Source organism: Misgurnus anguillicaudatus, chromosome 21, assembly GCF_027580225.2.
Source record: "Misgurnus anguillicaudatus chromosome 21, ASM2758022v2, whole genome shotgun sequence".
Lineage (NCBI taxonomy): Eukaryota > Metazoa > Chordata > Actinopteri > Cypriniformes > Cobitidae > Misgurnus > Misgurnus anguillicaudatus.
Window position 1 is genome coordinate 54,863,339 of NC_073357.2, and position 18,085 is coordinate 54,881,423.

The 18,085-nt window shown below is 37.8% G+C and overlaps 1 protein-coding gene across 10 annotated transcripts in view; it reads right to left on the bottom strand.

Moving 5' to 3' along the window:
* tead1b (TEA domain family member 1b) overlaps window positions 1–18,085 on the bottom strand; it is a 137,800-nt gene that overhangs the window by 13,855 nt on the left and 105,860 nt on the right. For 4 of the 10 annotated variants that reach the window (XM_055213885.2, XM_055213865.2, XM_055213858.2 and 1 more), the window contains 5 exons: window positions 16,349–16,413; window positions 10,880–10,942; window positions 10,725–10,787; window positions 2,838–2,849; window positions 186–320 (listed from right to left, as the gene is read on the bottom strand). In XM_055213885.2, the coding sequence (XP_055069860.1) occupies window positions 186–320; window positions 2,838–2,849; window positions 10,725–10,787; window positions 10,880–10,942; window positions 16,349–16,413 (338 nt within the window). The remainder of the gene's footprint in view (window positions 1–185; window positions 321–2,837; window positions 2,850–10,724; window positions 10,788–10,879; window positions 10,943–16,348; window positions 16,414–18,085) is intronic. The other 6 variants (XM_055213893.2, XM_055213902.2, XM_055213907.2 and 3 more) reach the window with 6 other exon arrangements.

Here is an 18,085-nt window from a genome sequence, read left to right on the forward strand (position 1 = left end):
TGTACTATGTGCCATGTTGTAGTTAATCTTGAGTTTGGCATCGGTGTTCTTATCAGATGTGGTCAGGTGATGTGGGCACAGATTTCAGAGTGTGTAATGGGATTGAACCTGGCACAGATGGCCCAGTGGCCATCCGTGTGCCTGAAGTGAGTGCACTGATTGGTGGGTGCTGGAGGGCATCTTACCCCTGCTGCTCCCGGGAAGGCAGGGCGAGGGATACCAGGCAGACCCAGCTTGTTGTGGATGGCCGTGGCAGAGACAATCTGAGCCGAGGACATGGAGGCCATGCTCTGAAGAGCTTTGTCCTTCACGCTTTGATCCTTCAGTAGCATTTACAAAAGAGCTTAATACTCAGAACGGCGATAAACACAGCAAACTAGGGGTGAAACAGTTCTAAAGAAAGGTTCGGTGGCACGGTTCATGAACGTATGCACTGGGGTCCAAAATCTGAGACTACTAGTGTAAATGCATCTATTTTACATTTACTTTAAATGTATTACAACATTTTAAAAAAAAATGCTGGGTTGTTTTTTACCATGGGTGAGTAAAATAAATACAAATTTATTTTTTCAACCCAAAATGCTGGGTTGTTTCAAATTATTTGTACTTTGTCCATATTTTACCCAACCGGAAAACAACCCACACTCTTAGAAACGATGTGTTAATATTTTACACATCTTTTTGTGTTAAGCTTTTTATGGAGCCCCTAAGGGGACATGGAGCAAAAATAAATAAAGTTTAGTTTTGCATGCGCACGCGAAAGCTCTCACGCGCGCACGCAAAACCAAACTATCGTGTTTAGTTTCGCGTGGGCACGTAAAACTAAACTTTGAAAAAATTCTGCACATGAAGGTTTCACGTGAGCACATGAAACCAAACTTTAGATTTTTTTACTCCAATGTCACCTTAGGGGCTCGGTAGCTTTTAACACATTATGTGTAATTTTAACACATTCTGTGTCATCTTGTGGTTATGTTAAAAGTAACACAAAAGTTACAGTTTTCCCACAATCAATTTATTATTAGTGATCGTGGTGATCTTACTTATTATCAAGGCTGAAAAATAGCAGTTATCTGTAACATACAGCCGCAGAAAAAATTAAGAGACTTTAATCATGGAGGGAACATGGAGCAAAAATAAATAAACTTTAGTTTCGTGTGCGCACGTGAAACTATCGCGTGCGCACGTGAAACTATTGTGTTTAGTTTAGAGTGGGCACGTCAAACTTTCGCGTGGGCACGTAAAACTAAACTTTGAAAAAATTCTGCACATGAAAGTAAACTTTAGATTTTTTTACTCCAATGTCACCTTAGGGGCTCGGTAGCTTTTAACACATTATGTGTAATTTTAACACGTTATGTGTAATTTTGTGTTAAAATAAAACACAAGTTATGTTAAAAGTAACACAAAATGTGTTGTTTCATTTATAACACATAGATGGGTGGATTTTTACAGTTTTCCCGTAATCAATTTATTATTAGTGATTGTGGTGATCTTACTTATTATTAAGGTTGAAAAATAGCAGTTATCTGTAACATCCAGCCGCAGAAAAAATTAAGAGACTTTAATCATGTATTGTGATCATTTCATTCCAGTGAATTTCAATAAAAGCAAACCTCGGGAATGACATAAAGTCACCCAAAAGCAAATGTAAAAGATTGAAAGCATGACAAGACCCATGAAAGATAAGACTAGACCTTTTTACGCGAGTACATATAAAAATATTAGTATTTTGTTGTTGAGAAATTAATTTGAACTAGTTTTCTCTGCGGTATTGAAGATCGGAAAACATTGCATCTTTTTTGTTATTTTGACCATGTTTTCCCCATTTTAATTTTCACTGAATAAATGCAAATAAAAACATAATTTTTATTAAGAATTTGGCAGAAATGCTGTCGGTAGTTGAAACAAAAATTATAATAATTTTACTTAAACACATACCTATAAATAGTAAATAAGCTGAAAGGGTCCATAAAATGGTTTTTTTTTCGGCGGCTGTATATGTACCAAAAATAAAACTGACCACAGAACTGTGATACGAACATGAACCGTGAGAAATTCGAACTGTTACACCCCTGCAGTAAACATACATAAAGAAAGTTAAGGCAACCCACACCATTAAATAAAAGATAGATAAAACATGCTAACATAATTCTTCAAAGCCATAAAAGATGATGATCTTAATAGAAATGTGCTACAGCTATATAATCATGTTTATGAGAATTGATATTGATGTTATATATTCCAAAGGTAATGTTGCATCGTGTCTGTTGATAATGAAGGTTTTAAGTAATATAACTTTTATTTTCTACATTTTAATGTTCTCAATCTAAAAGATCCAATCCAGGTCTTCAAACTGAGCAAATAAAGTAAACAGCACATTACAATGTGATGAAGGACACCAATGCATCTTCTTTAAACATCTCCCTTGGTTTTTACAATTGGAGCTTGAATATGAACAAAGACGTTTGAAGATGTCTAAGCACAGATGGATTTCTAAACATTTTATTTAATTAACTGAGCTGAAATCTATATGCCTAAGCTACAAATGTGACTATATAGCAAACACGTCTATCAGACAAATGTCCTGCTTGCAAGCATGTGAAACAGAGAGCATAGCAGCGGTGAAAAGACTATAGGCACATGCTGAACATGAACATGCTGGCAGTAGCTACATTAAAATGTGAATATAAAGGAGAAAGAGAGGCAGAGAGGCTTAGATCTCAAGCAGGTGTTTAGCAGCTGCTACGGTGTATTGCAACAGTGTAAGCGAAAGGCAAGCACAGCCAGACGAGCGACACGTCAATGCACATTCAGCACTGAGAACTCGTACTTACCACGCTTGTCACCTAAACGCAAACAAACAAGGTTTCGTTGTAAGTTTTCAGCTGGCACTTTTGATAAATTCAACATTCACATTGTTTCTGAGTATACAAGATTTGTCTACAGATTTACACAAAACAGAAAACCAGTGTACAGTACAGTATGTTGAGTATTGGATGGTAATGTGCTTTTTGGTTATGTTCATTTTTGGGTGAACTATCCCTTTAAACAGCAAAATGTACTTTGTCAATTTGACATCTGTCATTTTGATATGACATCATTAAAACTTTCATTGCAGACATGGTGAGTTTTGCTGGTGAACAGTGTATGATTCTGGTCCACGGGCAAGACCAGTATCATACCAGTATTAACCACCATCATCAATACCAGCATACATTTTAAGAATACCATGCATTGTTTATATTCACAATCTTCTGTTTTCTTATTTAGTACTTATAGTACTATAAATATATTGGTTGTACTGTAATGTGCATTTGTTGCGTTATTATTAAGGAAAAATTGCAATAAAAAAACGTTCAAAAGTGCTACAGAAATCAAACCCTTTAACTGCCTGATCGATCAAATGGTTGAGCACATTTTGAGTCCCTATATTTTATTGATAGGAGTACCTAACTTAACTCAAGCTGATTGAGCCATCTCTACCATTTGGTTGAGCTATGTTATGCCAAAAAAAATTCACTAGATGTAAGTGTGTCAATCAACAGCACATCTTCTAATGGTGCATTCACCCCAACCGCGGTAGAGGCGGCAAAAATGTGCTATTCGGACCATAGACTGTAAAAAAAGATGGACGACGCCTGTTCACTCTCTTCCATTGGTGAAAAGTGAAGCCGCCAGTGTCCCGACATGGCGCTGACATCTTGGGTCTTGAGTCTGCGCAGTAGCGATTTCGGGACCAGTCCTGCGCAGTAGTGAGCAGGAAGTAAAGCCGCGAAATCAAGACCCCGCCCTCGCAGATTGCGCAAATCACACGATATTACAGCTGTCAATCATGACGTGACACCACTGTTTTTATATCATTAAATAACTAACTAAACACAAACTTATTTTAAAAACAAACATTTGAATTTACATCAGCGGGATAAAAACTACAGTAAATGGCAGAAACCAGCTTCGGAAAAAAGATATTTGAAGTGTAATTAAATTTTTTAGTTGGTCTCAAGTCCCATTGAATAACATGGGGAGGCGGGCTTTGTGACCTATACTGGGACCAGTCACTGGGGGGCGATCGAGACATTTTGGCTTCACTTTTCAGGGCTTGTGCGGCACGCTTGATTTGGACGTAGTTGGACGATTGAGTTTACTCGATTCATTCGCGCGTGAAATTCTAGTCATTCGAGACATTCACGCGGAAATTCGCGTCATGGGAGGGACTTCTGCGACTCCGCTGAGACTCCGCTGAGACTCCGCTCGCTTCCTGTAATCACGTCACTACTACAGCAAAGTCCTGATTGGTTAACGCGACGCAGAAATCCGCAGAAGTTCAGATTTTTCAACCATCCGTGCTTTCCGCGCCACGCCTACCGCGCCGCAGGATGCCTAATCGCGTCTTTGCATTGACTTAAAATGTAAATCACTCTCGCTTGCCGCCTCTACCACGTCTGGTGTAAACCCTGCATTAGATGGATGTCAAAGAGAAAGAAATCACTCCTGTCATGGTGAGTTCTTGTTGAAATTTTGCAAGGAAAGCCAATTTTTTGACATATTACACTGTAAGAGCCCTAACTTTACAAATTATGTTACTTGGTGCCATGAAAAAACTTTCGTATGTTTTTAATAATTTTTCAAAAACATGCTCAACCAAACAATTGATTTGTCACTTTATGGTAAATGTGGAAAAGCTATGTTTTCAGATCATCCATTTCTGCAGTCAGAATGTACTGTTTGCTGAGAAATATACATTTCTGGTCATTCAAAGCTATGAATATGACACAGCTATTGTTATTTCTTATTAAATAAACTGAGATAATTTTTTAGGTATGTATTTTTTTGCCACTTCTGGATATTTTTTTGAAATAAATATAATTAATTCATATTATTAATGTATGTAAATCATAATTACTGATTCATTAATCAGAAATTACGTCTTAAAGGTGCAGTGTGTAAATTTTAGCAGCATCTAGTGGTGAGGTTGCGAATTGCAACCAACGGCTCAGTCCACTGCTCACCCCTCGCTTTTAAAACACATAGAGAAGCTACTGTAGCCGCCACCAGAACAACATGTCATCGTCGGAGACAACTTAGTAAAAAAGTTTGTCCTTTAAGGGCTTCTGTAGAAACATGGCGGCACAAAATGGCGACTTCCACGTAAGGGGACCCTCTGTGTATGTAGATAAAAACGTCTCATTCTAAGGTAATAAAAACATAACGGTTCATTATAAAAAGGTCTTTATACACCCCTGATAATATAGTTTTGTATTATTTTGCATTTCTGTCAAGAGATCCTAAAAATTACACACTGCACCTTAAAATGATGTTTTATATTGTTTGAAGGATTGTTTCTAATGTTGGCTTACTCTACACAGCATTGCTGGTTTACAAAAAAATCAAAAAAGAGAAACAAAAATCCTAAATTCGCTTAAAATGCCATTGTATCACTATCTTTTGCCTTCTTTTATTTTAGGTTTTGAATGTAGAAAGAATGTAATATCTTTACTTTTAGTTATTTTTTATTGTTAAAAAAACAAGAAAACGTTTAATTTCCTGTGTTAAAATGAAAACCTAAAATATTTTAATATTTTAACTTCAATAAATAAAGATTTAATGTACAAACTATTTTATTTTGATTATGTTTAAAAAAAAAAGTATTATAGTTCATATTTTCTGATTTCCATAGTATGTGTATGAATTCCTTTAAGTGACATATCAACCATTTGGTAGAGGACGATATTTAAAAAATGATGGGATGTGTTGAAAAAAATCCATTGAGTGTTAACTAGCGACATAAGGAGATAAGAAATGCAAAAAAAAATTTTTTTCAAATGCCGTTTTCTTGGTGTGGCAGTTAAAGGGTTAATTCTTTCATTCTTTTATCTTTATTCTTTATGCCATTTCAGTATCTATGGCTATATTCATACACAGGTCGAGGGAGGGGCAATTTGGTATCTCCAATTTCCCTAACTTGCATGTTTTTAATAATAATAATAATCTTTATATAATATAGTGCCTTTCAATGTTACTTCTCAAAGCGCTTTTGGCCTGTGGGAGGAAACAGGAGTACCCAGAATAAACCCGGGTACTCCGGGAAGAACATGCAAACTCCACACAGAAAGGCCACCTGACCTAGCCGGGGCTCGAACCAGGGACCTTCTTGCTGTGAAGCAACCGTGCTACCCACTGAGCCACTTTGCACCAAAAAATATGGATAAATGCATCTAGTGAAGCTAAAATTAAAACTCAATGTGAAATGAACTGAAAAAGCATCTTTAGGGAAGATTCATAGCTGATAATATGCCATTCTGAGATCACTGTGGCTTGGGTTTCATTACAGACCAGCTCATAGAGTAGCACCATAATGACAGTCATTTCAGTCAACATATCTCAGATAAGAGCACACTGGACAGGTTTACTATAATGCTACGGTGCAAATGACAGAAGGGAGCTCAAATTCTTCCCCGTTCCTGATTTCTAATTTGCTTTAGATGAGAGCAGATAAGAGATCCATACAAAAGCTGGCTGTTTTTACTCTGGCAGTCGCCAGTGTCCCTGAAAGACAGCGGAAACGCACGCAGACGCTCCGCTAGCTACGCGCACGCTCTCTCACACACAAATGGGGGAGTCATTAATCTATCCGTGTAAACTGGGAACTATGGAAAAGTGTGCCGGTCAAAAGGAGTTAGTCATTACCTCGGAAAAAAGCAACTGAAAGAAACAAGAGGCGAGAGAGAGAAGTCAGACCAACCTCGAGGTCTTTTCTGTAAACACAGACATTAGGAAACGACCCTTGCAGATGTATCTTAAATGACAGGTCAATTTATTATCAGATTATGCCTTCCACAAAAGACCTCCTTTTTAGTAGGCCGCATCCTTTGTGGAGGAGACAGATTTGATGTAAGGTGATTATATGCAGCACACTTCGCTGTTTACGCGGTGCTGAATCACACCGGGGGGACGTTTGGAAATGGTGGGCAGAATCGGGAGGGGTGATTTCACTAGTTTCATTAATGCGGCAGGAGGAAAGTGTTTGACGGCCAGTGGGTTATTGGGGGGAAAAGCCAAGAGAAAGAAAAAGAAAAGAGGGAAACGCCACAAAAAGCATCTGAGCAGCAGCTCTAATGGGCCTCTTTGGTCGAGACTTCTAGTTCGGAGAGTTTGAGGAGGACAGGTGACCTCATTAAACTTGGGAAAAATAAAGGCAAAGCGGCACTTGGACCCTAGCGCGGTTTCCGGCGGTCATGTGGCCGCTCGTGTTGTTGAAATCCTGTTGAACTCTGACCTCTCAGCCTCTTTCGCCAGCTAAAGCAAACTGCCAGCATGAGAAACACACACCGAACATACATCACACCCATGCAGACACAACATTGAGAAGACCGACAAACTGCATGATGCTTTTGAGGTTTTCTTTAGTCATATAAATATTTTGTTTTAACAAATTATGCAAAATTTTGATTTAGTAATGTCAAACAAATTATCTAGAGAACTTAATAAATTGAAACAACATTCAAATATTTTTTTATATTTCATCATTTGATATATTGATCTATGATTCACTATAATCTAAAACGACTTCTCCATGCCACAAAGATGGAGTCTGTACTAAAAGTCTTATGCTGCGTACACACCAAACGCAAAGCATCGCATTCCTCGCTTTAGATTACTCGCGGGATATAATGTAGTGTCATGCGATTTTTTTAACTTGTGCAAAGATGCGTTTGAGGTAAATAGCGTGTGATTTCATGGCAATCGCACCACCCAATTGGCATCATTCGCATTGCCCCGTCCAAGTTTGCATCTATTCCTGTCTTTGCATTAACTTTGTAAATAATCTACTTGCACAGATTTTTGAATTTGCATTTGGTGTGTACGCCCCATTAGATATTTTGTTTTAGCAATGGTATAATGGCCATATGTGACCCTGGACCAAAAAAACAGTCACTGACAAAATTTGGTTGAGATACAACTATTTGAAAATCTGGAATCTGAGGTAGCAAAAAAATCTAAATAATAAGAAAATCCCTTTAAAGGTGTCTAAAAGAAGTCTTTAGCAACAAATATTACTAATGATAAATACATTTTTTATATATTTACGGTAGGAAATTTACAAAATATCTTTATTTAACATGGTCTTTAATTAATATCCTAATGATTTTTGGCATAAAAAATCTATAATTTTGACCCATACATTGTATTGTTGGCTATTCATACAAATATACTGTGCAATTTATGACTGGTTTTGTGGTCCAAGGTCAGATATTTAATTATTTCTTAGTCCCTCAGTCTTTATTAGAATACATTCAGAAAATACAGGAAATTTGTATGCAGTATTAAAAAAACAAAATAAATGTATAAAAGCTAAAATTTCAAGCATTTAGTGTGAACTCCTCTTTTTTTAAAGGAGGCGTGTACACAAAAGCATTTTAATGCGGCTGAAAATGCCAGGTAGATGCCAACTGTGGGCGCTTAACAGCGTTTTTCAGCTGGGTGCTTTGATTGCTATGATACTTCTGTTGTGTTTATCAATTGTTGTACAATGCACCGGTAGGTTGTTGTGGTATTTGCTCCACCCCTCCACCACTGTGATTGGACGGTCGAGTGAAAAGTGACATTGACAAGCTGAATGTCACCACGGCACTTCCATTGGAAACAATAAAAAAAAACATATGCCGACCGCATGCGTAAACGCATTGGTGTACACCAGTGCTTCTCAATTATTTTCTGTCACGCCCCCCCCCCTAGTAAAAGGTACACATTTTGCGCCCCCAATCTCTCCGCCGCGACTGTAAATAGTATAATTTGTCTATTAAATTACACATCTGCAAAACATTGTATCCTTATTAACATTGAGAAAAAACAAAAAGAAAACACAAAAAAAGAAATATCGATTAACTTACAACAAAGAATAACTTTATTAACATTGTTTTTTAGTCTGTAACAGAAAAGACTTAAAATGCATCAATTTTCCTGAAATAAAAAAATCAATCCTTATTTAAAGTATAATATTTTTTGACCATTTGATACTGAAAAATTAAATATAATCAATAAATAATAATAAAAAACACAAGCGGCTTATCAGCGTGATTGGGGTGTAATGTCTTTAAAAATCACTTCCTGAAAAAGTATTTTCCCTGGGGTCTCGCGCGCCCCCCCTGGTGTCGCTTCCAGCCCCCCCTGGGGATCCCGCCCCACTATTTGAGAAGCACTGGTGTACACACCCCCTTAAAGGATTAGTCAATTTACAGAAATTATGTTTTTTAAGGAAAACATTCCAGGATTTTTCTCATTTTAATGGACTTTAATGGACCCCAAAACTTAACAGCTCCAATGCAGCCCAAAATCGCAGTCCCAAAGGACTCCAAACGACCCCAAACGAGGCACAAGGGTCTTATCTAGCGAAACAATTGTCATTCTTGGCAAAAAACAAAATCTGCACTTCTAAAACACAACTTCTCCTCCTCCCCCGGCTGTGTGACGAGCCAGCGCAACCTCACGCAATTGCGCAATGACGCCAAAAGGTCACGTGTTACATATATGAAACACACATTTGCGGACCATTTTAAACAATAAACTGACACAAAGACATTAATTAGTATCATTCCACATACAACAACGTTGGAACGGTCCTCTTTCTCCACACTTGTAAACACTGGGGCGTAGTTTCACATACGTCATCCGTGACCTCCTGACGTGATGATGTATCACGTAAGGTCACGCTGGCGCGCCAAAGGACCGGGGGAAGACGAGAAGCCGCGGTCCACAAGTGCACATTTTTTATTTTTCCTGTCAAAAATGACAAGATAAGACCCTTAGGCCTTACCTGAAATAATTTAGATTCCCCTGAAACTGCAACTCCAAACTGCACCAAAACTGTCAAGTGTTGGGGTCCACCAAAGAATCCTGGAATGCCTTCCTCAAAAAAAAAATTCTTTTCGACTGAACAAAGAAAGACATCAACATTTTGGATGACATGTTGGTGAGTAAATTATCTGTTTGTTTTTTTTTTAAGAAAATTAACTAATCATTTAAACCTAAAAGAAAAGGTCAAAAGAGGTCACACTAAATACTAATAGTCATTAGTCTAAAGAAACCATTTTGTATTTATTTTTTTTTACATTTTGCATACATATTACCTACATTTTCAGTTTGTATCTTAATAAAGAAAGTGAAAAAATAATATAACTGGTCATTAAAACTTACATGTGGCGATCTAAGACTTTTGCACAGTACTGTACGTATCAGCTGTGATGTTTTCTAAAAATACTCACAGTCCCCTTAAATTAGAGGGGTGGAAAATTCAGGGATTCATAAAACCTCAGTTCCAACTCGGTGCGCAAAAACTTTTTTATGCATTACGAAACAGACTTGTAATAGTTATCTTTACTCCCCAGGGAGCATTGAATTTCTCATTCATATTCATTTCTAAAGCATATGCTTTGTTTCCTGCACTCTTCTAGTGAGACGTATGGCGTTAAAACCTCAAAGCACATACACTTAGTGGTCAATGACACGCAGGAGGGAAAACGGTCATTAAAACAGACATCTACTGACAGCATGGAAAAAGATGCACATCGGGGACTGGATGAGGGGTAGGGATGCTGAATTATGCATGTTAAACAGGCCATCTAGGTTACGGGAATTAGAGCGACAGGACAATCACGTGCATCACGAGGAAACAGGAAGTGAGAGGCATGGCAACCACGAGCACAAAAGCAGAAAGCGCATACCTTTAGCTTGGAATGAAACTCACGAGATTTCCTTCTGGCAAGAACCTGAATGTGACTAGACACCTGCGGGGTGGGGAAGGGGAGGAAAACAAAGGAACAGCCTGTAACCATGGCGATAAAAAGCCCCCCCTGCAACAGGGCAGAGCCAGACGTACCTTGATGGCAGCTTGGATTTCTCGAACTTTCTTTCTTGCTAAGACCTGTATGTGACTAGACACCTCCGATTTTTCAACACAAAATAAGAAGGGCAAAAAGAAAAGAAAAGCATAAACACTCATTGACATTTTTGAACAAGCAGAGCATCACAGGAGGTGTACTTTCGTTAAAGCACATTCAAGCGCGAGCCGACGACTAACCCGGCACCGCGGCCCGCTCGCCTCGCTAAAGTGAGACGATTAAGGAGTATGCAGGCGTCTTAAGCACATTAGGAGAGCGCAGATGTGATTTTTTTGTGTTCTGAATGAGAATGGCCGCGTCTAGTATTCTTCGGGGAGGAGTGCGTGAGCGGACGCGCGGGCCCCGGGGCACCATAACCGCCGCTCTGCATATTCACCTAAGTCATAGTACTGTTTATGAATTATGTACTAATGGTGCATTAATAGTGATGCTGTACCGGATCTCTGCCACTAGAGGTTATGTGGATGGAGTTCCTCGTCTTAATCAGGCCAATCATACATAAGTGGCTGTTGAACGGGCCTCATGCTGAACGCGGTGTGTTAATGAGGTCGGTGGTCTCGGGAGGACCGCCAATGTTAATTCTCTAGCCCGGCAAATTCGCATTTACGCACATCTCAGCACCGCAAGTGGTCCCTTTGACCTTTCCAAATTAATTACAACAAATGGTTTAGGCTTAGCCGACTGAAATCAGAATGGAAGTGATGCTTAAACGTTCGGGTCGATTTCTGGACTCTTTGTTGCGAGTCGGAGAAATGTCAACATAAGCATTTTGCGCTTTTTTTATGCTGTAGGACTTAATGTGATCCTGTCTGTGAAATCAAGGCTAAAGTCTCATAATAAGTAAGTTTCAATCGTTTTAACTCTGATATGACCTTGCTCAGTCAATATTAAAGATATTTTTAAGGTCACAGACTATTCTTTACATAAGTTATGTAGAAAACAGTAAATCACAAACAATTACGGTAACACTTTCTCTGAAGCCTGTATTTATAATACATTACAGTATAAGGGCATTCTTAATGCAGTATAATGCAGGCATAATAATAAATAATAAACATTATAATATGTTATATCATCTAATAAATAATCATAACAGCAGTCACAATACATTATTTGTGGTGGCTATGACTTTTAAGAGTATGATGATTTATAACACATGATGAAGTCCACTAGTATGGCTGCACGATTCTGGAAATATTTTGAATCCCTATCTTTTAGTTTTTAAATGAAAATCAAGATTCTGAATGCCAACTAAAGAAAATAACATAGAATTTTTAGAGACAAAATACGAATTGCAGCAATCTCTTAAAAATTGTTAATTGGTTTGAATTATTATTTTTTAAATCTGAAAGATTAGATGACTCATTAATAACTATATGTTTTATTACTGAATGAAAGAAGGTGTTTGCCCTGTAAACATTAGTGTTTATATGTAAGCTGTAAACTATTATATTCCAGTACTTCTGTAATAATATTTTGAATATTTAATGCAGAAAGAAATAATAATACTATGTGGTTGAAAAGAGCTATTTGAAACCTATATATCAGGGTTTCCCAAACTTTTTTAATCCAGAACCCCCCTAGACAGGTATAAGATATGTTAAAGGATTAGTCCATTTTTGTAAAAAAAAAAAATCCAGATAATTTACTCACCACCATGTCATTCAAAATGTTGATGTCGTAATTTTTTTCTTGACTGAACAAAGAATGTTCCAGGATTTTTCTCATTTTAATGGACTTTAATGGACCCCAACACTTAACAGTTTTATGCAATTTAAAATTGCAGTTTCAAAGGACTCTAAACGATCCCAAATGAGGCATAAGGCTCTTATCTAGCGAAACGATTGTAATTTTTGGGAAGAAAATAAAAATATGCACTTCTAAACCACAACTTCTCATCTATCTCCGGTCCTGTGACGCGCCAGCGCGACCTCACGTAATTGCATAATGACACCGAAAGGTCATGTGTTACATATATGAAACGCACATTTGCGGACCATTTTAAACAATAAACTGACACAAAGACATTAATTAGTATCATTCCACATACAACAACGTCTGAACGGTCCTCTTTCACCACGTTTGTAAACACTGGGGCGTAGTTTCGATACGTCATCCGTGATCTCTTGACGTCTTGGCGTATTACGTGCGGTCGCGCTGGCGCGTCTCAGGACCGGAGGAAGACGAGAAGTTGTGGTTTAAAAGTGCATATTTTTATTTTCATTGCCAAAAATGACAAGTGTTTCGCCCTTATGCCTTGTTTAAGATCATTTAGAGTCCTTTGAAACTGCAACTTCAAACTGCATCAAAACTAACAAGTATTGGGGTCCATCAAAGTCCACCAAAATGAGAAAAATCCTGGAATGTTTTCCTCAAAAAACATAATTTCTTCTCGACTGTCCAAAGAAAGACATCACCATTCTGGACGACATGGGGGTGAGTAAATTATCTGGATTTTTTTTTAAGAAAATGGACCAATCCTTCAAGACCCACACATTTTTTAAATGGAAGTATAAGAAACAAATCCTTTTTGGTATAGTACTTTTTATTTTCCTTAAAACAAAGCAATAGTAAAATAAGCATTTTAAAGAGGCTTCCTTAGTTGTTAATTTTAACAAAGTTTGCAAATAAAATAAAGTGAACTACTTACTTTGTTGTATTTACCGACAGACAGCCGCGACACACGCGGCCAGTATAAATGTGCTGCTTGCGCATCCATGAAATCAAAGTACAATGAACATGAGCTTCATCCGCGCTTCCAACGCGCCGCCTTTGCATCCGTGAAAACAAATCGCGTGAATGCTTAAATGGCGCGTTTAAAGCGCAAATGAAACTTTGTCATTGTCATTGCAACCCACTGTTTAAAAAAACCCTTCATATGATGACTCTGCGGCAACTCCCACGCATATTTCAAAAGATTTCTGTCAAATGTTTAATAGACGGATGAATCGTTTAAGTTAAGAATGAGATCGTGTGGGTGCTTGAATTCGAGATTGTGATCTTTTTACGATTAATCGTGCAGCCCTATTATATTCTAAGTACAAGTTGTAAAGTATTTTAAATTACATATATTGACATAATACAGGCTTCATTGAAAGTGTTACCAAAATGACTTTAGCTGGGTTTTCACAGAAAGGGTCGCAAATGTGAAACAGATATAAATCTGGATGGTCTGTGATATGGAAATTTGAAAGGGTATTTTACAATAAAAGGGTATTTTCATGCTACAGAGCTGAAATGCACACAGAACATTTAACATTAGACAGTGGCTTGTATTGTGTTGTCTATCCGCTGTAGTAAATCTAACAGATAAGAGCTTTAGGACAGAACTAAGCACTCGATGAAGCTTTAGAGCTACATTAAACCACACTGTATAAATCAAATTACATGACATATCAAAGAGAGAAACTCAGATCAATATTATTTAAACAGATATTTCAGTACTGAACAGGTCATCTACGTAATAACATCTGTCTATTTTGTTATAATGCACATTTTAAATTGTGATGCTTTGCGTTTGCTAATGTGTGACTCAGTGTTTTCGGCCACAGCTGCAGTTTAGCGCCGTGCTCTCGTGCAGCTGAATAAAACATCTGCTAGCTAAGCCCGGAGCCGATGCTTATTCTCTCCTAAAGTGGCACCATCACACCCAGCCTAAGCATGCTGCAAAGCCCCATGACCCTGCATGAGTGACGATATGCGTGTGCGTGCATGCGAGTATAACCTGTGTTTATAAGGAGTGGTGGGCGATAAATGTCGAAATTTAGAAAAATTTAAAAATGAGGGAAATATTTTTAATATACGTTTTTGAGTATCACATTTATACAAAATGATGACACACATGTCCAAAAGCAACAGGTGCCTTTTAAAAGATCATATTAAAAGAGTTTATGAAAGTATTTTGTGATAAAATTTTGTGGTACCAAAAATGCACTGTAATGCTACGCACCAACCCTATATCACGCAAATACGTGACAATTTCACGTATGGACCAACGTGAAAATGTCACGTTTTGCCGGGTTTGAACGTGAGCATGTCACGTTTTCTGTTTGTGTCACTTTCACGTTTTGGTTACTCAACTTTTTTGTCCTATTTTCAAACCATTTTCGCTTCGGTTTAGGGTTAGATTTGGTGCTTGTGTTATATGTCACTTTAAGTATTTGTCACTTTAAGTATTGGTTTATAAAAAAAAGATACAAGACTTATTCTTTTATATTTTCTAAACTTTAACCAATTGTCGCCTGACGTTGGGGTTAGAGTTTGTTTAGGTAAGGATGTCATTTTATGTAAATCTAACCCTAAACCGAAGCGACAATGGTAAGAAATTAGGACAAAAAAGTTGAGTAACCAAAACGTGAAAGTGACATAAACAGAAAACGTGACATGCTCACGTTCAAACTTGGCAAAACGTGACATTTTCACTTTGGTCCATACGTGAAATAGTCACGTATTTGCGTGATATTGGGTTGTACGCACACACCAAACGTGGGGCATCGCATTACTCGCTCTAGATTACTTGCGGGATTTAACTTTGTGTCATGCTAATTTTTTGCTCGAGTTGAATATTTTCAACTTGGGCGAAGACGCGTTTAAAGCGAATAGCATGTGTTTTCGGGGCAAACGCACGGCCCATATTGCGTCATTCGCATCGCCCCACGCGGGACGCATCTGATTGCGTCTTTGCATTGACTTTGTATGCAATCTACTCGCACAAAACGTTGAACTCGCGTCTGGTGTGAACCCACAGTAAAAAATGAAAAGTTGAATCATTTTGAAAAATTACTTCAATTAGTAACATCCAAAAAAAGTTAAAAAATGTTTTTTCAACTTAACTTTTTCACTTAAAGTATTCACTTAAACATATAAGTTGAATTTTTTTAATATACATCTCTGTGAAGTTTATTAAAATGAATTTATATCATGAAATGTGACCCTGGACCATAAAACCAGTCAGACATCGCACGGGTATATTTGTAGCAATAGCCAACAAATACAATGCATGGGTCAAAATTATTTAAAAAATAATGGCTATTAGGATATTAAGTAAAAATCATGTTCCATGAGAATATTTTGTGAATTTCCTACCATAAATATATCAACCATTTATTTTTTATTTGTAATATGTATTGTTAAGGACTTCATTTGGACAACTTTAAAGATGATTTTCTCAATATTTTGATTTTTTTATTGCTTAGATTCCAGATTTTCAAAATCAAAAAATTGACCCGCATTAATGGTTTTGTGGTCCAGGGTCACAAATGTAAATATTCAATATAGTCATCTATCAAAAATCAAATTCAAATTGATATGATGATATACTTTTTTCATCGCCCACCTAATAAGTAAGAGTATCTCTTTATTGCGGTATCATGTCTATGTGCGAGTTAAAAACGTTCCTCATGCCGAAGCTCAGCAGCGTGCATGCAAGACCACACACATTCTCTTACCTGCTTCCTTGTCCGCGTCTTTCCAGTTCTGAGTTTAATATATCTGGCTATCAGCTCGTTCCGACCTACGGAAAAACAAAACGGCAATTAATAAAAAAAATTCTATGGCACTTTCCCAACTTGCACCATTTAAAGTGGCTTTACAGAAATTTTACTAATCAGATACGTCACATCAACAAAATACTTCAATTACCCTAATCAAAGCAGAAATGCATGATCTTGTATTCATATGCATAAGCCGAAATTTCTAAGCATCGTGTTGCGGTCCCTCCCCAGGCGGACAAACAAACACGGCTAATTTAAATGAAAACATGGCCGTGTGCGCCATTACCATAAAAATGGCCCGAGAACTCTGCAGCTTTTCAGTTTAATCTAATTTAATCCCAATTTCTTCAAAGCCTCAAGCTATGAAAAGAAACGGATAAAGACATTCATATGGTTACGACGAGTAATGGTGAAGGAAACATATTCATTTAACACAACGCTGTTCTCACTAAATAATAATTAAAGCATGGTTTTGTGGTGGTCTTCAATTAATGGCAGCTCTACACATTCTTGCACCCTCGTCTCGGCTCTAATTACCGATGCAAGGCACAATGACCCCTGCTTAGCCTTTTCATATGTTAATAACATACCGCCACCCCAAAACTATTACGCAAATTATAGGTAAGGAGCCACTTTAATTATGTGTCCAACTGTAGCCAGTGGTTGCCATAGAGCCCTTGTTTTATTCTGGGGCCCATGTAATAAAACTAGCAACCGCAAAACTGATGTAGCCACGATTTACAACATGTCCCCACAATTAAGTTTGAAACGACTGTACTTGGCTGAGAGTATAATTTGCATTAAGTAAAAGAAATGTGGACACATATTTCCTCTCATACGATAACATGATAACAGCCAGACTCAAACTTTCACATCTTCCACATGAGCCCCACTGCTCAGTGTTGCAAACCACTAGGCCCCAGCTCCACTAAAGCACACCACAGGGTTCCCACACCTTAGTTAAATTCAAATTCAAGGACCTATCAAGGACATTTCAAGTGAGAGCAAGATTACATTGTGTTACCTTTAAGGATACATTGTTACACTTCCCTTTCGAGGGAACTTGCGCTGTGTCACTGCGGTGACACTTTGGGGACGCCTCCAGGGGTAAGTGCGTCTGAATGTGTATATCAAATTCAACCAATGGTGAGGCTTAACGACAAAGACAGGGTGACATGGGAGCCAGGAAGTATATCGCTATCTAAAATATTGGCAAAGACGGCGTTACAGGGACGCAGGAAGTATGGCAAGGGAGACGCAGCGTCTCGTTCCCTTCTCAGGGAACAACAGTTACATACGTAACCAGAGACGTTTTCATGTGTCAAACACAACTATGCAAAAAAGCATCAACATTCGCATACAGAAGATATCAGAATTTAAAGCGAACAGTTTAGCACGTTTGCTTAAAAGGCTAGAAATTTTATGATATTATCCTACACTACACAGAGAATAATCTGGATTTTTTTTTTCAGAAAACTTCTTGTATAAATAGATTCAAGCACTTTCAATGACCTGTATCTATGCATGTATATTTTCAAAAACTTCCCAGGGCCTTGAATCCCCCCCCCATATTCACAAACTTTCAAGGATTTCAAGGACCCATGGGAACCCTGGGGTGACCAGATTTCAAATCCTCATTTAGCAAATGCAATTTTCATCCCATAGTTTTGCTATGCTGTCCGGTAAAAAAGC